This window comes from Rousettus aegyptiacus, unplaced genomic scaffold (assembly GCF_014176215.1).
Source record: "Rousettus aegyptiacus isolate mRouAeg1 unplaced genomic scaffold, mRouAeg1.p scaffold_m13_p_3, whole genome shotgun sequence".
NCBI classification, from domain to species: domain Eukaryota; kingdom Metazoa; phylum Chordata; class Mammalia; order Chiroptera; family Pteropodidae; genus Rousettus; species Rousettus aegyptiacus.
In genome coordinates, this window is record NW_023416306.1 from 168,051,615 (window position 1) to 168,074,035 (window position 22,421).

General features: G+C 45.8%; 1 protein-coding gene across 1 annotated transcript in view; it reads left to right on the forward strand.

The window, feature by feature from the left end:
- The window catches only part of AK7 (adenylate kinase 7), a 50,008-nt gene that overhangs the window by 26,322 nt on the left and 1,265 nt on the right, over positions 1-22,421 (forward strand). Inside the window, exons 10-17 of the mRNA XM_016159877.2 lie at positions 440-589; positions 2,974-3,102; positions 4,490-4,619; positions 10,561-10,689; positions 10,925-10,993; positions 15,537-15,734; positions 18,620-18,840; positions 22,161-22,319. Coding sequence (XP_016015363.2) covers positions 440-589; positions 2,974-3,102; positions 4,490-4,619; positions 10,561-10,689; positions 10,925-10,993; positions 15,537-15,734; positions 18,620-18,840; positions 22,161-22,319 — 1,185 coding nt within the window. The remainder of the gene's footprint in view (positions 1-439; positions 590-2,973; positions 3,103-4,489; positions 4,620-10,560; positions 10,690-10,924; positions 10,994-15,536; positions 15,735-18,619; positions 18,841-22,160; positions 22,320-22,421) is intronic.

A 22,421-nucleotide genomic window follows, 5' to 3' on the forward strand; every position in this document is an offset into this window, starting at 1 on the left:
TGAAAGGACTGACATCATCGGCTGCCTCTGCGGAGCAGAACCGCGTGGGCGGTGATGGGCGTCAAAGGCAACGTTTTCCTCTGTGCTTTTTGTTCTACAGGATTTTGAACCGTGGGTTTGCGCTACTCACAAAGTAGATACAGTTTTAAAATTCTTTAAAAGAAAACCCCGCTCCCTGAGCTGATTGTGTAACCACAAGAGCCGGTTTCCTGCCCATCGCAGGAGAGCAGACTTGGGGAGAGTGCAGAAGTGTCAGAGCATCACGGCGTGCCTTCCATCAATACCGAGTGCTGCGTTAATTGACTTGCATGTTTAGTGAGTGTGTGTGTGTGTGTGTGTGTGTGTTTTTACTTTAACAACCACAGTGATTGTGGTCTGTTATAACTCAAAATGAAAAAGAGAGAGAAGGACAAATCTCTAACGTGCCTTTATCTCTTAGCAAGAGAGTATTGACCATCTACTGGTCAACTTGAGAATGGAGGCACTCTTTGTGAAGGAGAATTTTAACATCCGATGGGTGGCCCAAGCAGGATTTGTGGAAAACATCGGCAGCATCCTGAAAGAGTACAAGCAAAGCAGAGGATTATTGGTAACTATCACTCGGTCCTGTTGAAACTCCGAGTTAAGCAAAGGACGTGAAACTTTTCATGTAATTATATCAAAGAAAATAATTTCCCTTCTCAAATGCCTACATTTCTAAATTCAAGTTCCTTTTCAAATTTGACCCATTTGTCCAGGTCTAACAATCTATTATGTATATTTGATTGATACCGTCTATTCAATGTTTGAAATTTTAAAGTTAACATAGATAATGACTGTTATGCTTGACACATATGATAGTAAGCTCAAGACTGATTGTCACAGAGCTGTATATTTATATAAGAGAAGAACTCAGGGGCCTTACTGGCCTGCCTTGGGTATACAAATGGGAGAGAGTAGGAAGGAGGTAGGAGAAGATTAGATTACTTTGATCCTACTGGCCAGAAAATCTGCTGGTCGTTTTAATCATCACAACATTTCAAGGTAGATATTCTTATCTCCATATTATAGATGTAGGAACCAAAGCTCAGAGAGATGGAGCAATTTCTTCTAGGTCACACAGCTAGTTATGGATTCGAACTAGCTAGGCTGCAAACTTAGCCAGAATGCCTAACCGCAGAGCCTCCGCGCCCCGCTCTTGCCCAGATCTTGGGGTTTATTCCACAGAAGGAGTCCAGAGAGAGAGGAACATGGACCTTACATGAGAGAATGTTTTGAAAACTGTAGAGTAGCATAAGAGTAACGAGTAATGTCATAACTGCGCTGTGCATGGGGAAACTTCCCCAAGCAAGATCGGTGTCACTGTGCATCCTCCTGAGAATAAGTAGAAGATGTGCTGCTTAGCAAAAGAAACAATGACCCTTTAAAGCATCTGAGATACCAGTGGCGGTGGCTGTACTTGAAGATTACCCAGCCCAAGAGGTTAGATTAGTGTTTCCTCGGTGTGTCAACCGTGGAACAGCATGCAGTTAGAGATAAGACGCCTTAAAGAGACCATGTGGTTCTTGATTAGCAAGTCTGGACAAGAGCGTGATAGGAGGAATAAACACATCTGGAAATTTAACAGAGTGTGTCCATCTCCGGGGGCGTCGAGGAGGAGCCCCTATGAGGGCAATGAACGTCGGCAGTGCCACGGCAGCGACGCCCCAAAAGATGGAGCCCCAAGCCCAGGGCGTCCACAATTCCGGTCCCTTTAGCAACGCAGTCATCCTAGCTGCAGAGACCGGTGTGTCAGTCTGCCCTGACCAGATGCCGCTCAACGGTCCATCCCTCTGACTCTCCTTGTTGCGCTCGAAGCTCCTCAAGCAGCCAGCCATGCCCGTCTGCCCCGAGGGGGCAGCTGTGCCAGTGCATCGGAGGGTCCTGAGTTCAGTGGCAGTCGTACTTCTCACTGCAAATGAACGAACTGCCAGTCAGTTTCCGTACCTGGATGAGGTGAGCTCAGCCCAGGAAATGGATCAGCCCTTGGCGTATGCACGTGAACCTGCTCAGTTAGCGGCTGAACCTCGGGCCTTGGGAAATGCGCCAAGCCCACCCAGGAGCCCGCCCAGCCCTGCCGGTCCACTGCCGTCCATCTGGGTCATTACCGTCACCGTGAGATCAGTGGTCAGCAAGCAGACGGGGCCGTTCCCGTTCGCCACGCGCCCGGCCCCACTACAATGTCTCTGCTTGTTTCCCTCACAGCCTTGGTTTCCTCCTCCGACAAATGGTGATAATGACAACGATGACCAAGTTCATGGATGAAATTATGTACTCTTTAAGCACACGGACAATCTGTCAGTGCAAGGTCTTTTCGTTGACATGATTTTTTAAATTTTTATTTAAAAATTTTAAATTCGCCTTGCAAAATGCTAGGCCTCGGTTCCGCAACAGTTTGGACCATTTTGGGAAAAATGACTATTTTTTACTGATATTTTTATGTCTGTTAGAAATAAACATTTACTCACTGATTATGAATGTGACAGAGCGTTTTTAGCATTTAAGCAAGTTTTCCTGCAGAAGAAATGGCATTTTTAATGTTTTTTGTTTTAACGAGTATATTTTTTTAAACCGGAATTAACTGTGTTAAAAAGGAAAGTATAATCGAAGACCAAGTTCAGTCCAGAAACAATATTCATGAGGCAATAAATTAAGCACTCTCTATACCAGACCAGAAATTCTTCTATTTCTTTTTTTTTTCTTTTTTTCTTTTTTTTTTGGTATTTTTGAGGAATTCCCAAGCACATCTTATTGAGTGTCATGTTCCCCATGCCCAGGCCAATGCACATAATAGATGCTCATTAGACACCTGGAGGAAGTGACTCTGAGTTTTGCAGGGGAGTCAGTCAGGCTGTAGGATCAGGGACTCGAAAAGGCCCGCCTCCGAAATAAACAACACTGTCTGGCTACGGACAGTTCAGGGCTCCCCATGTCATCCTTACTCTCTTCTCGCAGCCCATCAAGATTTGCGTTCTCGGCCCTCCTGCTGTGGGGAAGTCCAGTATCTCTGAAGTATTGTCCAAGTACTACAAACTACATCACATTAAACTGAAGGACGTCATTTCCGAAGCCATAGCAAAACTGGTATCACTTTTAACTATTTCATGGGGAACTTTAACGTTTTTAAAAATGCTATTCTTAGTCTTGTAGTACAAAAGTCACTAATTTTACATGACTTCCTACAAAGAGGTTTGTTATTTTCATTGGATTTTATTGTCGGCCCAGGAAACCCCACAGGACTTTCCTCCGTGAGATGGAAGCATCTTTCACGGTTTGCCCTGGAAATTTAGTCCGTCTCCAGCTGCTGCTCAGAGTCTGTCTTGTATTCTCTGTTAACTAGAATATTTTTAGATTTTTAAAAATTCTTGATGTATATTTCTCAGGGTATTATCAAACTATTTATTATACTTGCTTTTTCAAACAAAGACTTTATTTTCTTAGAGTGGTTTTAGGTTCACAGCAAAATTGGGAGGAAGGTTCAGAGATTTCCCATCCGTCCCCTGGCCCTCCCATGCACGGCCGCCCCCGTTGTCAGCATCCGCCTCCAGAAATGTCATCACAGTCGGTGAGCCGATGCTGACCCATCGTCATCACCCAAAGTCTGTAGCTTACGTCCGGATTTACATTTGGCGCTGTACGCCCTATGGATTTGGACAGATGTATAATGACCTGTAACCATCATTATAGCATCATACTGGGTCGTTTCACTGCCCTCAACATCTTCCGCACTGGGCTCTGCCTGCCCTCTGTTCAATAACGAAGGTTCAGCCGAGTACATTTAAAGATCGAATTGGTTTCATTGAGTGATTCCTGAATCCGCAGCACCCCGCCTAGCAAGCGGAGGGTTGCTCTGAGAAGTTGTACGAAGTGGAAGGTTCTTCTGGGCAGAAACTGGGTGGGATGAGACAGGTATTAGCAAAGGGAAAGAAAGGATTGTTTCAGGCCAGGGCACCTCTCCTCGGGGGCCGGGCTGCTGGCAGCTTGTGGGCAGATCACCCACCCCGGTGTAGATCAAGAAATACCAGAGTGATTGGTGAGGGGCTGAAACCCAGGTTAAGTCTGGGTTTGCTGTCCTGGGGCCGCGACTCCACCTGGGCTCTGTTGTTTCTTTTTCTTTCTTTCTTTTTTTTTTTTTAACATCTCCCTACCCCCAATCAACTGCTTTCAAGTCTCAATTCTTACAAAATATGCTTCCTTCAAGTGAGATACAATCTGATACCTGGGAAAATGTCTATTCTTAAGCAGTTCTGTCCTTAGCATAGAAATGGATTATTCTCCTGACATAGAGCAGTGGAACCCCACGAGGCCGTCATCCATCTTTGCAGACTCACCTTTTGCCCGACACCTCTCCTGAGGTCGAGTGCATTTCCCGCTCGGGTACCAACTTTTTGCAGGGTCACTTGCCAGGCGATTAGTGGGTAGCAAATGAGCACAGGGCATCATCCGATTGGAATATCCCTGTGGCGTGCAGGAGGCGATCGTGGCACCAAAGTACGGAGGAGAAGGAGAGGAAGAAGGCGAAGAGGAAGAGGAAGAGGAAAACGTGGAAGATGCACAAGAACTCTTGGATGGCATCAAAGAGAGCATGGAGCAGAACGCAGGTGAGGCCCGCGGCTCCAGGCCGTGCGGGTCTGGCTAAGAGCGTTCGTTTGCTTTTGTTCTTTATCTCCAGCATGTAAACAGCACAGCATATTTCTTTTTTATTTTATTTTCCTAGTTTGGTCTATGAGTCTTTTGGGGTTTTTTTCCCCCTTGTTTCGAAAGACTACTACTTGTGATGTCTAACTTCTATGCTCTACACCTGAAACTAATATTGAATGTCAACGCTAACCGAAAAATAATTTTTTTAAAAAAGACTCCTCGTTTGCTATTAAGTACAGAAATTATAACAACCATAAAGAAATTTCATTTATAATCTCACCCCACAGGGGGAAAAAATAAGTCACCGTTAACATTTTGGTAATTGATCATAAGATGAGAAAGAACTAAGTTAAAAAAAAAAAAAAGATCAAATGTGTAGTCATACATATTTTATAAGCATCAAAAATCATTAATTAAAAAGCAATGGACAAACCAGGAAAAATATTTGTCACCAATATGACAGAGTTAATATTCTGAAAATATGAAATGCTCAAACTAGTAAGAAAATTATTAAATCCTTAGTAGAAAAAAAATGGATGACTAACAGGGACCCATAATTCACGCAGGAAGACATACTAATAAGTGAGAAAGTATTCTTCCTCATGTTAATGTAAGAAACATCCAAACCTGCAGAGAATTTTTATGCATTTATTTGAACCAAATGCCAGGGATCAAGACCTCAGCCCGGGAGAATGACAATTTTACAGCTTCTTTTATACATTTGAGATTAAGCAGGGGAGGTAAGGCAGATTACGTGGGAGCGAGCAAAGCCGGGATCCGAGTACAGGATAGTTGTTGGCAAGATCATGTGCTGTCTTGAGGGTCACTGCCCCCTCCAGGGGTGTCACTTCTGGTATTTCAAAGGTGCATTAACCTAGGTGCCCAGGAACAGTGGACGGGCCCGCTGAAAACCTTTCCCTGCCGAAGTTCCAGGCCTGGGGCGTGACCACGCGCCACCTGCCCAGTTAGGAGTCTATGATCAGATCGCCCCGTGAGGTTGCTTCCATAGGACCTTTTTTTTTTAAGTCTACACTCACTTGGTAATTTTAACCAGTTAGTTGAAGAGACTCATTAAAGTGTCATTTTAAGCTCAAACTCTGGAATCATTCCTTCCCCACCCTGGGATGGAATTTCAGGCTTGTTCCTTTGTCACTCCTAGATAATCAGCAAGTAGCCTCATTGTTTATTCATGCTCTAAGAAGTCCATTCCAATCAGATAATCACCAATTAGGATTTGAACTGAGAGGTTTCAATGGGATCTTGCTACCCAGAAGGAAAACAGTCAGTTAGCTAGCAGTTACTAGAAAAATAAAAACGTTTCATTTTTATACTTAGACAGTTGAGATCCTCCTTCAAACTGGTTCTACTAGTATCCTCTAGAGACCAGTTCGACGGGAAACCAGTGGTTTGGGCTCTTATCTGACGCAGAGTTTATCCCCCACATCAAGCACCTTTGGTTTCTTTTCTCTTCTTGCTCCTTCCATCCTGCCGATGGCTGTTTCTGACCTTCAGAGGCTGGTTTCTGGCTAGAGGGGGTTAGGGAAGAACAGAAGTGTAAACTGGCCCTGGACACAGGTCACCGCTGAGGACCTCCCACTGCATTCCCCTGAGGGGCTGCTCTCAACTGCCCTTCCAACCTCTGGCCCTCCAGCCCTCCACCCTTTTGTCCCTAGAAGCTTCCTCCTCCCAGCTACTCATCTTTGAGGACTCTAATCCCTCCTGACTTGTTCAGAAGCCCAGGCTACCCCTCCTTCCCCCAGGCTACGCCAATCTCCTCTTCGGGGGTTGAGAAAATGGCTTGGTTTGCATAGACTGAGTGTCTTCTCAAACCAGCCGATTATCTGAGCCTTGCTTTCTGCTTCCCTGTGGGCCAGGCCAGGAGGAAATGGAATTTAGAGTCCTGGAGAGAGTTCCCAGAGGGCAAGGAAGAGATGCAGGAAACTGCGGATTAGTTCTTTGAGGGACCACCCTGCCTCTGCCTCACCCCTGAGAACCTTGAAGTCACCATCCTGGTTTAGAGTCTTACAGAGTCCCGGCTCCCACCATTGGGGAGGGGAAAAAACCCAAGATGAGACAGTCCATTGTGAGAATGCCTGTGGAAGGAAAGGTAGCCAGGGGACATTAAAGGGTAGGGGAGGAGCATGGAGATCTCGCTTCCTGACACGTCATTAGTTTTGGCTCAAATACTCTTATAAAAATTCTCTAAAAAGTTTTTTTTAAATAAAAGGTGAGGCACTGGGAGTTTTAGGAATCCACAGGTGTGCATGACCACACCTACACACGCTAGAAGCCGCTATTTAAGCTGACGGGATAAGGCAAACACTGAATGATACTTACTGGCAGAGACTGGTGTGATTGGTCTTTGCAAGGACCTGAAAGTCTTATCCCAGGATGTCATGTAACGGGATGGTGAGAGGTCCTGGCTGGGCTCCGTTCGTGCCTGGGGCGCTGACCACACGCACTCACAGTATAGGTGGTGCCCAGTTGAGAACAGTCATTGCATTGCCCAAGCCCAGGAAGGGCCTGTCCTTGGCCGGAGCCTCAGTTCTTCCCCCAGATACAAGAGGCCAAACCGAGTCAGAGGCCTCTGTCTGGACGGGCCCTGGGAGGAATCAGAGGACGTGGTCTTTGGGGAAGGGGATGTCTTCAGAATAGCAAGTGCTCCTCCCCTCCCCCACCCCCGCTGGCATGCCCACCCACCCACCCTCTTCCTACAGGATTGGAGTAGTTCATCATTCCCCCTTAACCTTAGGGAGATACCTTTTATTTCCTTAAGTTTATCTAGAAACCCTTCCTAGTCTTATTCACCAGAAGCTAGAATGTGGACTTTGATCGTATTAGAACAAAGGAAGAACTTTGATCCCCCCCCCCCCCCACGGACCCACACAGGAATTCCTCAGCACGGAGACACAGAGGTTGGCTCGCTTGTCCCTTACATGGCTCGGTTTGCTATTATGTGTTTCTAACGATTCCAGCAAGACAGATTCGCAACCCCCAGTGAGATACCCCATGTCCTTCTCATAATTCCACTCTCGTCGGCTCCTCACAGTGCAGCTAAAATAGAAACTTGCCCTAAACCACCGAGTATACTAGTTGTAGACCCTTCTTGCTCACTTTATGTATTTCGAAAGCATTATGGAATTATTGAATCTAGTTGGTGGGATTCCAGATGCTTGTTGGACTATTCTGCGAATTTGAAAATAAAAAGTTGGGAGGAAAAACATGTAAATGTATCGACTTCACAGCATCTGTGCTGTGTGTGGATTATTTTAAGACCCTGAAATTTAAATTTTTTTGAGATTTTTGAGATTTTTTTTCCCCCTTGGAAGCATTGTTCTCCCTCTAACCCTTAGCTCTTAGGAGGAAATGCACATTGTCCTTTCATGGACACTCATGGTAATAACGATTAATAACGATTGTTAGGTCAGCAGGGGCTTGCCTGGAGGCTTCCCAGTTTGATATGGAATCCAGACAAGGGCCCACCCTAAAGCCCTGGTGCCACTGGCCTAATCCACCACCACCCTAATCTGGATGCTTAACTGACATTCCCCATTCTATACCCTACCCCCACATAACCCTATAGAAACTATGCCCTCCCATCCCAGGGCGAGACTTCTCTGGCCCCTCTCCTCTCCCGACCAGAGAACCTCGCCCGGAGCGCTCTCCCAATAAAGGCTTGCCTTTAAAACTTCTCTTGGCATGTTAAGCATTTACCTTACAATGATAGTATAAGATTAAAAGGAATTGCTGAGTTTGGCAGTTTCTTATGTTAAAAATAAATAAATAAAAACCTTAGTCACAGCTACCTATTTTAAAACAGTATTTTAGTAATTATGAATATCAGTTAATATTGCAATGTTAAATATTACTGTTAGTTGAAAGACAAAAAAAAAAAAAAAAAAAACGACAAAGTGGTGTTTTAAAGGCTATCCAGTAGGGCTGTGCTCCTCTTTCGAGGAGCTCAATGCTGGCCCTGAGTGTATCCCTAGGAGGTCACAGCTCTCTAGAGAGAGGCACGTGGACTCGGCCCTTGGTGTGCTCACATTCCAGGATGATCATAAACTTGCTGGAGGTCCCTTCCTGCACACCAGACACTTACATTCGGAAGTGAACGGAAACGAACGACAAAGCTCGCGGCCCGAAACACGCGTGGAAAGGAAGGGAAGCTTGAGTTTTGAGCACGCGCCTGAGCCTCACCAGGGCAGTCTCTGACAACCGAAAACAGAGCGCTTAAGCAACGCTCGTCTTTGACTATTAGCGAACCCCGTGACTCTTGTAAAAATGTGGCTCGATATCTTTGCACCGTCGTGAGCCTTACTGGGGAGGTAATGTCAAATCATTTAGAGAAATTTCGTTCTGCTCAATAACACTTTTGATCATTTTTTTCTCTGCCATAATATTTAAATTTCTGAGAGACAATTATTTCTTGAATCAATGACTGCTTAATGATCCGTGTGACAATGAAAGGGAGAAGAAAGGAGAGGTGTTTTGATTAGATCATTGTATTGTCATTAATAGAATGATAAAAAGAGGCCAATACCTATTTATTTTATTGTATAGACTCACTGATAAACTGAAAGTGTAGTATACCTAGAAAAAGCATCAGAGATAATTTCTTAAACTTGCCAAATTTACATTACAGTAATGTACACATAAAGCTGTGGAAAGGCAGGGCCGTGTCTTAGAAATGGTAGCTGTCCAACAATTCTCGTGGAACGACAAATGGATATTGTGGTGGAGTGGCCTCATATTGTCTTTGCAGGGGAGGAAGGAACTTCTGTCAACTCTCCCAGGTTCTTTTGGTCCAATGATTAAATCGACACGAGACAGATTACAAGAGAAAATAACCAAATTTAATTACGTACGTATGTGTGGGAACCCTACATACATAAGAAGTTCAAAGACCAAAAGGGAAGATGATATATATGTGACTTTCTGAGCCAAGGATGAGGTAAAGTACTTTCCTTCAAAAGGGAGGAAGGTCATATATGGGATGATAAGAAGGGAAGATATTCAGCAATTAGTAGTTTTCCCTGCCATATAGATAGGTCAAAAAAAGTTATTTCTGGTGATAACTCTAATTAAGACCCTAATATAAAAATGTTAAGGGGCAGGTAAAAATTTGTTGTGAGCCCGCAGGGTCTGGATTGCCTTCAGTTCGAGATAGTTCTCCAATCAAAGCGGCACGTTTGGGGGAGCCTGTTCTGAATCCCCACACCTTTAACCACTGTTCCGATTTCAGAACAAGCTCCCTGCTGCTCAGCCCCCCGAGTGATTGCAGGAACCCCGTGGCCAAGGCTCCAGTGGGGCCAAAGTCAGAAACACCAGGCCGACTGGGAAAGACAGGGAGCGGGTCGGGGCCACGTTCTTTTCTACAGCTTTAAAGAAAACAGTGCCTTCGAGGGTCAGGCCAATCTTGATTTTTTCTTCAAAAGCAGCAAATGTTTATTGAGCATCTACTATTAATAAATCAAGTACAAGCAACATACTCGAACACCGTCTCAGTTCACAGAAGCGGTTGACATTACGTATTAAGGTCATAGAGGTATAATATCCAATGAGAGTTGAGGAAACCCTACTGTTAAGTGGGAGCATTCTGGATTCCTCCACTTACTCCACATCCAACTTTGCCCAAAGCCCATGACCACAGAGGACATCCCGGAAGGGCAGACATCAGCACTCGGTTCCGTTCATCCTCGGAGACAAGCTCATTGCGTTCACCACGTACCGGAATTCGAGTGTCATGTTTGAAATAGAAAACCATATATTTCCACTGTAATGGAAAAAGAAGGGATTTTCAGTAGTAACTTCAACGACACGACAGTTTTTCAGATGACTGTAGGATGTAACCCCTATGTAGAATGTGACTCCACGGTAATATTTTTTTTTTCTTTTTATCAGGCCGATTGGAAGATCAATATATAATTAGATTTATAAAAGAAAAGCTAAAATCTATGCCTTGCCGGAATCAAGGCTACATTTTGGATGGATTCCCAAAGACCTATGATCAGGCCAAAGACCTGTTCAACCGTGAGTGTTCCCTTTCTTTTGAGTGTTTACTTTCAGATAGGTTGCAACGTCACTGTTCAGAGTAAGAGTCACTCAACCACAATAAACAAAAAATCAGGGACACACGCTTTCTTATTCGTGGCTAGTTTTCACCAGTGACTGCTAGATAAAATATGTAATAAACACAACAATGTGTATATATATTTTGTTTGTTTTATTTTGTCTCGTTTTTTTGTTTGTTTGTTTGTTTTATTAGAAGAAGATGAGGAGGAGGAAGAAGAAGTCAGAGGCAAAATGTTTCCCTTTGATAAAGTGATCATACCTGGTAAGTCAAAATATCTCTCCAAGGTCATATTTAAAGGAATATCGTTTGTACCAAGACAGTCTTTATGAAGCAGATTTTTTTCCCCCCAGGAACAAAGTCAAAAGATATACTTAAAACCAAACATTCCAAGTGAAAAATGCGTTGCGGGTAAATAGCAGGGATGTTAAAGATCTTTGAAAATGCTCATGTCTGCTGCTCCCTCCCGTAGCAAATCACAAGGCATCCAGTGCTCTGATGTCCTGACTTCTGAAGGTCAGCGGACGGGACTAGGGGCTGGGTCCCTGCTGCTCCTACCTGTTTCAAGTGCCAACAATGCCATCATCTTTTCCAAGATGTTCAGAGCCCAGAATTGAGGCAGGGCGTGTAGAAATCCTCTCGGTTTGCTGTTGACACCACAGAAAGAGTATTCTATTGTATAGTTACACAGAGATTGCACAAGTATTCTTGAAAGAGAAGCATAAACAATTTGTTGCAAGAAAAAGGATTTGCTGAGTAACGAGCAGGCATTTCTTGTGACCTTGCCTTGACCTTTAAAAGTTTTTCTCTCTCTTTTTCTTCCTTATCAGTTTGCATGAGGTATTATCATGGGAGATAATTTTTGGTCATATGGTAAATACAAGAATAGTTATTTTCAGCAACTGAGTACAAAGGTCGTGTCAGGGTCAGGGAGCGTTCCTGTCACTTCTTTAGTTCTTACAGCTGGCCTAATAATAAAATTAATAAAATTGACACAAGACCAGATCAACAGGAGAAAAACCAGTTTAATATGTGCACACTGGAGAGTCATAATACGATGCTCAGATCATAAAACGAGACTCAAAGAAATGATCGAACCAGACGCCCTTCTATACTTTTTAGACAAAGAAACAATAAATTTGTCAGAAATTGGCAGAAAAAAGAAAGGTAGTGCTCACTATAAAGGAATCTAGGCAGTTTTAGGAATTCCTTTGTCAGGAGTTTAAACAAAGTTTGGGCTTGGGTAGTAATTCAGTAAAGGCATTCGTATTCAAGGCTTGGCTTGTTCCTACTTGTTTTCCACTCTGGATTCTTTTAACTCTTGTGATAAGGTTATCTCTCCTCCCTCGGTAGCAGGAGGCCCCTATCACATGGGAGATTTATCTCCTGCTTTTAAGGGAATAGAGAGGTCAGTGTTTTCTTCCTGCACAAGCAGTTTCTTAAGTAACTTTAATTTGAAATAATCAATATGCCACTGTGAGATATCTTGGGGCAGGTCACCCTGGGCCCTGACGGTTGCAACTCAGAAGGGCCTGCTCACTTGCATCAAAGTCCCCAAGAAAGTCAGTTCACGGCTGTAATCCTCTCCTCGTCTTGGTCCAGGCACAGCTTGCGATGAAGCTTAGAAAAGCACCGAGACCACATGTGTGGTCATTTTTGGGGATGGGTTTACGGTTTGCTGGACGGGTCTGAAACCATTAGCAGGAGCATGAAATGCCAAAGGGATGGATTGTCTCGGTTTTCCCATTCGTTTATGTATTTGGCTCAGGAAAGGTTTAAAAGGAAAGTCGATTACTCTAAACAACCAGGTCTGTCCAGGTTTATCACTTCCGGGCAATATTCATTCATTGCAAACCCCATCATAAACCCTAGTGTTCTCACTGAGGCATAAACAGATAAAAGTCGGCTCAGCTCATCGCTCGTCTTACCCCAGGCACCACACGAGATGTGGGCTCTCTGAACCCCTCCACAGTCCTGCGAGGCAGGACTTACTTCCACGTTGACCCGTTCCAGAAACTGAAGCCCAGACACTTATCCACGTCTACTACATGGGTAAACAGAGGACGTAGATGAAAATCCAGGTCTTCTCACTCCACTGCCTCCAAAAAGCAGTTAATGAAACCCTCCGTAAGATAAGGAGATGGCGACACAGAGGTAAAAATGACCCTCTGGACTGCCCTGACTTGGCTAGACACGGTCCAAACATGTCTAAGACGTAGTCTGCTTGGGATGGTCAGTATGTTCTCAGTAAATTATTCCTTTCCAGAAACTGTCATTATTTTTTATCTTCCTAAAAAAAAATTAGGTCACTGTCTCCTTTGTACCCGCAGTATTTGAATTTTTGGAGGTGACCGAGTGATGACAGGAGAGGCTAATGCCACTGAAGGAAGAATTCATTGCTCACGGTTCCCCAGAGGCGAGCCACACGGGGAAGCGTCAGGCTCGGTCAGGAGGCAGAGGCAGGAGAGGGAATGGTCTGGGATACTCCCGTTTTTGGGGTTTCCAAGGGAATGGCGAGGTAGGGCAGAGCAGACAGCCTTCTCAGAGGACTGGCTGAGTAATTTCAGTGGGCCCTAGTCTCTCGTTGCCTGGTACCTGATATCAGGTAGGGAGAGATTGGCTTGGTGACGTAAAGGGGTGGTTGGCTTGCACAGGAGAGGCTTGTTTCCCGACTTGTTAACTATCTTTAGCACCGAGCCTCCCCCCAGGCCTGTCAGGCCCCTGCAAGATGTCGAAACATCAAAAGATACAGAAAACAACACGGTTAATGCAGGCATGCATGCTCGATTTGAGTGATAAGACGTTTGACTCTGTGGTTATTCCAGGCCTGGGCCATGGTAAATCCCTGCATCTCTCACCTCTGCCCTAAGCCTATATCCAGTTTGATTTTTTTTTCAGATCTTCTAGTTGAAAGAGACAAGTTTAAAGTTGCACCTACCTGATGAATACGGAAAAATTCGTTAAAACTTAGGTTTTTCACATGACTCCAGAGAGTCAAATACAGCGACATCCTTGTTATGTACAGTCTGACCAAGCGGAAATCTCTCACTTGGTAGTTAGCCTGCACAAGGACTGGACATTCTGAATAATTTTCTTGGAAGTCTGCAAAATCCTGACGTTCTCTCTGAATCACAAAAGAGAAAGAACTTTAAAATATGTATACACACACACACACACACACACACACACACACACACATATATACATTTCATCACCCAGTGGAAAATGTGTTTCATTATATTAAAACTCTTTGAAAATTCAAAGTCAGGTATATCACTCTTTCTTCACAATACCTGATTAACTGGAATCTTCCACCTTCCAATCACAGGGGAAAAGACACAGTATTATATTTTGACAATCTTAGATTATTAAGAAAATTATTAAGTTTTGACCTAGATATCTGCCATCATGGAGCTTAAACAGATGCATTTTCCAGCGGGTTTATTAACATAATGTCAATTTAAGTACTACATCAGCGTCTGGGGTCCGGCCGTCTCCTTTCCTTTTCAAAATATAGCTACGCATGAAAATCAGATGGTCTGAATGAGCGTCTGAACCAAATTAAGTTAGATGAATCCACGGGGTCCGTTCCACCAGCTCTGTCCTCGGCCTTTGTTTTCACTGTTAACACACGGAGCAGCCATTGTTCACACGTGTTCCATATGCCCCGTGGGCACACCCTGCTCTGGGCCCTGCCCTTACATTTACTTTTTCTGCTCACTCAAGAAAGCTTATGAGAATGCAGTCAAGTGAGAATGGCATTGTCATGTGGAGAACCAATATAATTTTTGAAGAAAACATCATTCTCACATTTCAGCAGGCTCTCATAGGTAGCTAGTTCTCTGTGATGCGTCTGGCACCATTGTATCTCTGATCATTTTGAGGACATCTGAAAGCTTACTTCACTGACCTGCACTCTAATCATTCATTCATTCACTCAACGAATAGCCGTTGAGCTTATAGAAGCTGGAGAGACAGCTGCTTTCATAGTCTAAAAGGAAGTTACAGGTGGTAAAATTACACCATCATTAACAAGATCCATGTGTCAAAACTTAGGTAAGCACTGACCGTGTTCTGTCGGCCACAGATGTTTTATAGCCAGTGGCATGAAGGGAGGAAAGCGCTGGACCCACCGAAAAGTAAAGACTAAAGAGGAGTCCCCATTTTTATTAATTTGGCCAATTAGCCATCAAAATATTTTGCTTGTAGCCCTGGTTCTCCTTGGCAATTGACCAGGAAGCTGATGATAGACAGGGTTATACGACATTGGCCATTTACACTTTTTGCTGCTTTTATTGGAAGGAAGGAAAGAAGGAAAGGAAAGGAAAGGAAAGGAAAGGAAAGGAAAGGAAAGGAAAGGAAAGGAAAGGAAAGGAAAGGAAAGGAAAGGAAAGGAAAGGAAAGGAAAGGAAAGGGAGGGCAGGGGAGGGGAGGGGAGGAGGGAGGGAAGGGAGGAAGGAAGGAAGGAAGGAAGGAAGGAAGGAAGGAAGAAGGAAGGAAGGAAGGAAGGAAGAAGGAAGGAAAGGAAGGGAAGGAAGGGGAGGGGAGGGGAAGAAGGAAGAAAAGAAGAGAGGGAAAGAAAAACAGTAGATTCTACAAATGCCAACTGGTTGGGACTCCGAGGGTGGTCTCTGGAAGAGTGAGCGATTTGCATGTATTTAACCTCCATGAGAGGAAGCAAGAAGGCCAATCTGTCAGGCCATTTGCAGCAACATGAGGTCTTGGCCAGTCACCAGACGTTTGGGGTAAGTGCTAGCCCGTCTAACTGCACTGTCACTGGGTTAACGCGGGAGCCTCTTCTCCCCAGAATTCGTCTGTGCGCTGGATGCCTCGGATGAGTTCCTGAAGGACCGGGTGATGAACCTTCCGGAGAGCGTCGTGGCGGGGACCCACTACAGCCAGGACCGGTTCCTCCGCGCCCTGAGCAACTACCGGGACATCAACACCGAAGACGAGACTGTCTTCAATTATTTCGATGAGCTTGAAATCCACCCGATTCATATTGGTATGAAATGAACTCAAGGGTGATGTGAACGCGGGCAGAGACACAGACCTCCCCCACCTCACGCACTTGGCCAGCCCCGTCCGAGGCTGTCTAAGGGCTGGGGAGGACGGAGAGGGGAGTATAACCAGATGCTGGGCGTGGGAGGTGGGAAGTCACAGGATCAACGGGGCACTCCTGGGGAGTCCCTGGACTTTGTGATTTCGCGGTGGGGTGCTATTGCTATATGAAGACACGTGGATATATTATGAAAAAGAACCCCGAACAGGCATTTTTTTAAAAGGGCTTTTCAAAGAAATGTGCGTTTGCTGCTGGCTGCCCTGGGCCACCCCCCTGGAACCGGCGGGGAGGGGGCAGCGTTTTATCCTCATAACATTGTGGGGCACTGGTGCCCTTCACCAAGCCCCTCCGTGACCATAGGCAGCCAGCGGACCCCCACAGCTCCTCGAAAAAGTACCTAGCTCCTCAATGCATTTCTCTGTGTTCCTGTAAACACTCTACTCAGAGCTTAGCTCACAGCAAGTACCCGGCAGATAAGATCTCTCACCATCAACATCATCGTCGCTCCTGGCTCCAGATCGCAGCTGTCATAACTGTCCCCACTCCCCTCAGCGGGGCGAACCCCTGAACTTCCTTCTGGTTTTCTGAGTCTTGACCCTTCTTTCTCCTCTGCGTTTGGCGAGAAACCCCTAGCTTGCTGGAAGCTTGGGCCAGGCCGACCCCCGTGCGCCTCCTGAGGCTTCTCTTCGCCCCCAAGAGCCAGACGGGACAGCGATTGGGCCCTGGAATATGGGGAGGCTTAGAGTCGATGCTGGCAAGAGGCAGGAGAGCCGATTCCAGCTCTGCCTCTGCCTCTGTGTTGTCATCTGTGAAATAGAAAAATAATCCCTGGCTCGTGCTGTTGTTCCAAGTGGCGGAGGTCAGGGTCAGGACGTGTCGGCACGCTGACGGGGTTCGGCAGGTGGCGATGTCGTCTGTACTAACGTTAACACCTAAAACGATGGCCTACCGAGAAGATGTAATGGTACTTGTAAATCTGCAGATTCTTCTGTTTTGCACCCTCAGAAGTGATCGGGTTTGGCCCTCGCCTGGCTCTGTCTGTGCATGTTGTTTATATATGTTGACGCTAAGGATTCGATACCTACTAACAAGAAAGTCATTTACCCTATTGAATTAGAGAACTAGGAAAAAATGGTGAGCAAATTATCACAGAGATAGTAATTGTCATTTTTGTAGTAAAGTCCAAAAAAGTATTTGCAGAAATATTAGGAGAGCTCCAGGGAGAAACACTGAGAAAGGCAGAAAGGGCGGGAGGGGCGGATGAGTGGCCCTTGGGCTCCTGGCTCATTCCGTGCCCGCCACGATCGGCCTCATCTCCATGCTGACGACCAGGAGGTAATGAAAGCAAAGGGGAGAAATGTGTCACAGGGATGAGCATGAGAGACGGTGTGAAGGTCAGGAACGCCGCCGGCCTCACGAGGGTCTGGAATGGGACCCTGGAAAGGTGCTGGCACCCGCATTCTCTCCCCGCGCCTCTGGACTCCCCTTCCTTCTCGTCTACTTACTCTCTCACTCTTTGGACCAGAATCTCTCTATCTCCTCTCCAGCCCACAGAGTGGCCTGGGGCCACTGCACAACCCGGATGCCTCCGTGTTCACTGAAGCCCAGCCTGGGCTCCCTGACTTTCAGTCCTAATTCTACATTCCAAGAAGGGCAGGTCAGCCATCACGGTGTGGTCATGCCTCCCCCCGCCCCACCCAGTCTGCAGCTCCCCACCCCCAGGTCAGGGCAGAAGCATTGCCTGAGGTGGCTCTGTGCTCTATGAGCTCCTTCTCCAAAAGCGAGGCTTTTCAAAACTGTTTCAGAGCGCTTTCAAGGGCATCAAGTTTGTAATTTCTCTACTAGAGGAAATCAGAGAGAAATACATTTAAAATGTCAGAGCTCAGGCAACCAGGAGGAAGCAGGAGTGAGTTTTTCTTTCCGGTTTTGCTTTTCTTGGCTCGCTTCCACCATCGACAGAGACATTGGCCCTGTTCTTTCTCTCTTTCCATATTAGGACCTGGCAGTGCCCCTAGTGTAGGTCAAGGTTATACAGTACAAACATGGGTGGGGGAGGGGAGCACCACGGTGGTATGCATGGGAGCAGGTGAGTGGTTGCCTGGAGACGGTCAGGAGTACCAAAACACATCCACCGCACACCCTTCCACGCAGACGTCTTCCAAGCACACCCGAGGGAACAGGGTAGAATTTACTACTGGGTGACTTTGTGGGGGACTCATCGTCACCAATGAGCCTTTGTTTTTCTTTTTCTTTTTTCTTGATTTTGATTTTAACATTAGTCAGATATTCTGGAGTTTGGAGTTTTTTCTATTCAAGTAGGCCAACCGAAACATTCGATTTTTCTTAATGAGTTGAAAACGTATCCTAGAATCACTGATTCTCAGAAACAGAAAACAAAAGGAATCTGGAGGTCCCCCAGCGTAACCTCCAAGTGCGGGACTTCTTTCTGTGCACACCCCTGACCGAAGCATCCCAATCTCTGCTTGAATGCTTCCAGGGATGGAGAACTTACTCCTTTTGAGGAAGTCCATTCCCCCCATTCATCCACTTAAATCAGCAGTAACTGTCAGGAGCAAAGACCTGAGGCCAGCCTTCCTCCCTGTCTCCCAGACACGGGTCTGATATTTGCCAGTGGGACGAGAAATTCTGAACTGTGTGGGCAACTAGAAGAGGGAACCCCTGAATGTCAATGTACATACATGCACATAATTTAGCATCACAAGTTTATAGTTATAAAGAATTTTCCTAACATTGCTGCAGAATCTATTGCAGACAGGCCCAGAATATAAGTACGTGTTGCTCTCCTTCTCCTCTCTTGGTATTGAAAGATGTAGGGAAACTTGAAGATGCTCAGAACAGACTGGCCACCACGCGGCTCATCAAAGAGATCGGGAAACCTCGGAACTATGGTTTGACGGATGAGGAAAAGGCAGAGGAGGAGCGGAGGGCCGCCGAGGAGCACATCGCCAAGGAGGCTACGCGGGAAGCAGAACGGGAGCACAGGGAGGCCGTGGAGATGGCGGAGAAGCTCGCCCGCTGGGAGGAGTGGGTGAGCCTGCCGGTGTCTGCGCGTGCGCGCGCGCACCTGCTTCTGTGGGGGGAGGGGCGCGGCAAAGCCATTGAGGCCCATCGCGCTTCCCATCCTGCTAACAGAGAATTGTCACAGAAACACCCCAAATAAGTCTGGTTTGTTTGTTTGTCTGGTCATACGTACTGTTTTCAAAAAAAAAAAAAGACACCTATAGCCTTTTGCTTAGTTATAAATAATAATAACTAGCCATTGCCAGTAGTATTCAAAATACACATCCCTGTGAACGCGTAACATTTTGTGGCATGTCGACCTTGTGATTTCATTCGATTTTCCTCTACTTCCCCATCTCGCCTGGGTGTCAGCCTCATTCCGCCCTCCTCATTCCGCAAGTTACTGACTCTTACCCCCGTTCTGCTTCCTGCAGTGACTCTCAGACCCACCAGTCTCCTGACCAGGGTTAGTGTTTCTCACCAGAGTTATGCGGTGGCTGCCGTCCCGCTGGGCTCCGCAGCTCTGCCCCTGTCTATCTCCAATCTCTTCCCGTGCTGCTACCTGGCCAGGCTTCTAAAACACACAGCCACGGCGGCCGCCTCTGTTTAAACTTTTCACGGGCTGTCCATCACGTTAGCCAAAAATACAAACTCCTTATGTGGCACCCAAGGTCCTTTGTGACCTGGCTGCTTCTGTTATTTCCCGGTGCATCTAAACATGCACCATCTGCATGACTAACGTTCTTATTATTATTATTATTATTATTATTATTATTATTATTATTTTTGAGGCTTTGCTAGAAGTCACCTTTCCAATGACGCCTTTCCGGGACACCACATTTAAAATTTCAACCCCTTTTATACTTTTTAATTATCCTCTTAGCACTGAATCTAATGTATGGAAAAAAGGAAGGAAGGAGGAAGGAAGGAAGGAAGGAGGGAGGGAAGGAGGGAGGGAGGGAGGGAGGGAGGGAGGGAGGAGGCAAGGAAGAAAGGAGGGAAGGAAAGAAAGAAGGAAGGGGGGGAGGGAAGGTGGTGGGAGGGAAGGAGAGAGGAAGCGGGAGGGAGGGAATGGGGAGGGGATATGTCCCTATGCCCGCATCTTTGTGTGCCTCACTATGTCCTTAGCATAAATTCCTCAAGTTTCCTAGGACCGACTATGTGCACATGGTTTACATTTTTCTCTATTTAACTTTTATTAGCATTTAATGATGCTGAATTTTCTCCAGGGCCATAAGGTTTTGTTTCCTCAGTTTCTTCTGGGATGTCTTTTTCTTCTGAGCTTCCTCTTCTTCTGGGTTAGGAACGATCCACTCTTTCACTGGGGATCATCTCCCTGTGGCAGGGGGGGACTCGCGTGGGGACTATCCATCCGCCCGTGGGCTTTGTAAGTTCTGCGTTGCTCCATGACCAGAGTCTCCATCTAAACCCTTCGGTTCTATGTTACTCTGCACTTTCAGGCACATGCAGCACAACTTCGGCACTCCTTTTGGGCCACTGACTTCTTGGGCCACTGACTTTTTGGGCCACTGACTTTTTGGGCCACTGACTTTTTGGGGCACTGACCCTGCGTCCCACCCCACTGTTGGGCCTGCGCACACCAGCCAACTCCACCACCGTAAGGACAGAATAGCACTGTCGTTTCTGTAAAGTGACCGCCCTTCAGATTCTCGGTGGCTTTTCGAATATGCATATTCTTGACGGCCTAAGCAGTTTCACCCAGTGCTCTAAAAGTGAACTCAAAGATTTGAACCTCTTGATTTGCATGACTTTGTAGGGTTTTCTGGGTCAAATAAATAGTGAGTCATTTTCTGAGTCACCTCTGGCAGCTTACGGGAAGAGGCGGCCCTGGTGCGAATTTTCAGGCGTATTTCTTCGGCAAGGGGGAAATCAGTTCACACGGTGTCTGTTGGCGTGTTTTCCCTGCACCTCCCCCAGCCCTGCTTTCTCGATTTTGCTCCCATGTGACAATTTGATAAACAAAAGCCAATCTCATCATTTTCGTGTTCAGCCCCTCCGATCGATCACGAATTTAACAACTTGTCCTGTGTTAGCTGGGTATTTATACTTCTTATGTCACAGGGTTTTTTTTGGCCCATGTCTGGGCCGTGTGTCTTTCTCTTATTATTTTGCAAGAACAACTCCCGATAAGGTACTACAAAAGGAACAGGCTTGGCCCCGGAGGCCACATTCTCCCAGGTTGTGAAAGTCCAGCTTCGCTCATTTCGTAGGTATGTGGCCCTACAGTAGTTACTCGGTGGCCCAGTTTCGCCCTCTATACAATGAGAAGATGATAGATAGTACCTGCTTCTTAGAGTCCCTGTGGTGATTAAAGAGTTAATTCGCGTGAAAATATGCAGACAATGCCTGGCGAACAGTGTGCGCGCTCCCATAATACTCTCCTGGTTGTATGTCGCAAATCGCAAATCGTTTTTCTCAACTCGTCGTTCATCTTTTAGCATCATTTATGGTGTTTCTTCTGGTCATAAAAACGATTTATGTCCTATGTAGTCCAATCCATTAATCTTTGTCCCAGTTTGATTTCTGGGTTGGCTATCTTGCTGGGGGAGATCTCTTTTTAAACGAGTATCAGTTAGGATGCTTTATCTTGCAAGTGACAGAAAAGCAAACTCAAAATGGCTTAAAATAAAGAAAATGAATGGATTTACATAACAGAAAAGTCCAAGGGTAGGGCTGGTTTCAAGCAAGGCTTGACAGAGTAGTGACTCAGATGGTGTCACCAAGGGCTGGGGGCCCTCCCTCTGCTCTTTTTCCTGTGTTGGCCTCATTCTTAGGCTCCACCTGATGTGCCCGTCCTTAACTAATGTTCGTGAACAGGAGGCAGGCTGGGCTGATGGGCTGAAGTCCCACCTTAACCACAAGCCTGAGAGGGAGATTTCTCAAAGGCAATCTGGAATTATTTTTCCCAAAAAAGGGTGGCTGTATGCTGAGCCAGGAATAATACATATCCACCAGGCCAATACCTGCTAGACATCTTATTAGCACTCTCCGATTCATTCTTTCTTTCACTCTCGCTCTGTTTCTCTCTGTCTCTCTCCCTTCCTCCCTCCTTCCTTCTCTTCCTTCCTTCCCACCTGCCTGCCTGCTTTTCTTCATTTAGGCAGCTAGAAATTATTTTTGTCTAAGAGATGCGGTAGGACTCCAGTTTATTATTTTTTTAAATGGCCAGCCTATTGTAATAACACTGTATCTATTTTCTGCTGGTCGGAACTGCCATCTTTATTCCCAGCACGATCTAGTTCTCACATATTGCGGGTGCGTTGTATGCAAGTGTTCTCCCTTTTCCGACTGGCTGTTTATCCCCACCCCCAAATGTTTTATTTGTAGAATAAACGACTAGAGGAAGTGAAGAGAGAAGAAACGGAATTACTGGAGGCCCAGTCTATCCCCCTGAGAAACTATTTGATGACCTATGTTATGCCCACACTTATGCAGGGTCTGAATGAGTGCTGTAAGGTCAGACCAGAGGATCCTGTTGATTTTCTGGTAAGAGATTTAAGTTTCTTTTAAAATATCAATTTGGAAATTAAAAAAATGCCTGAATTTAAATGGGAAGCAGTTTAGACAGAGAAATTATGTATTTGGGAA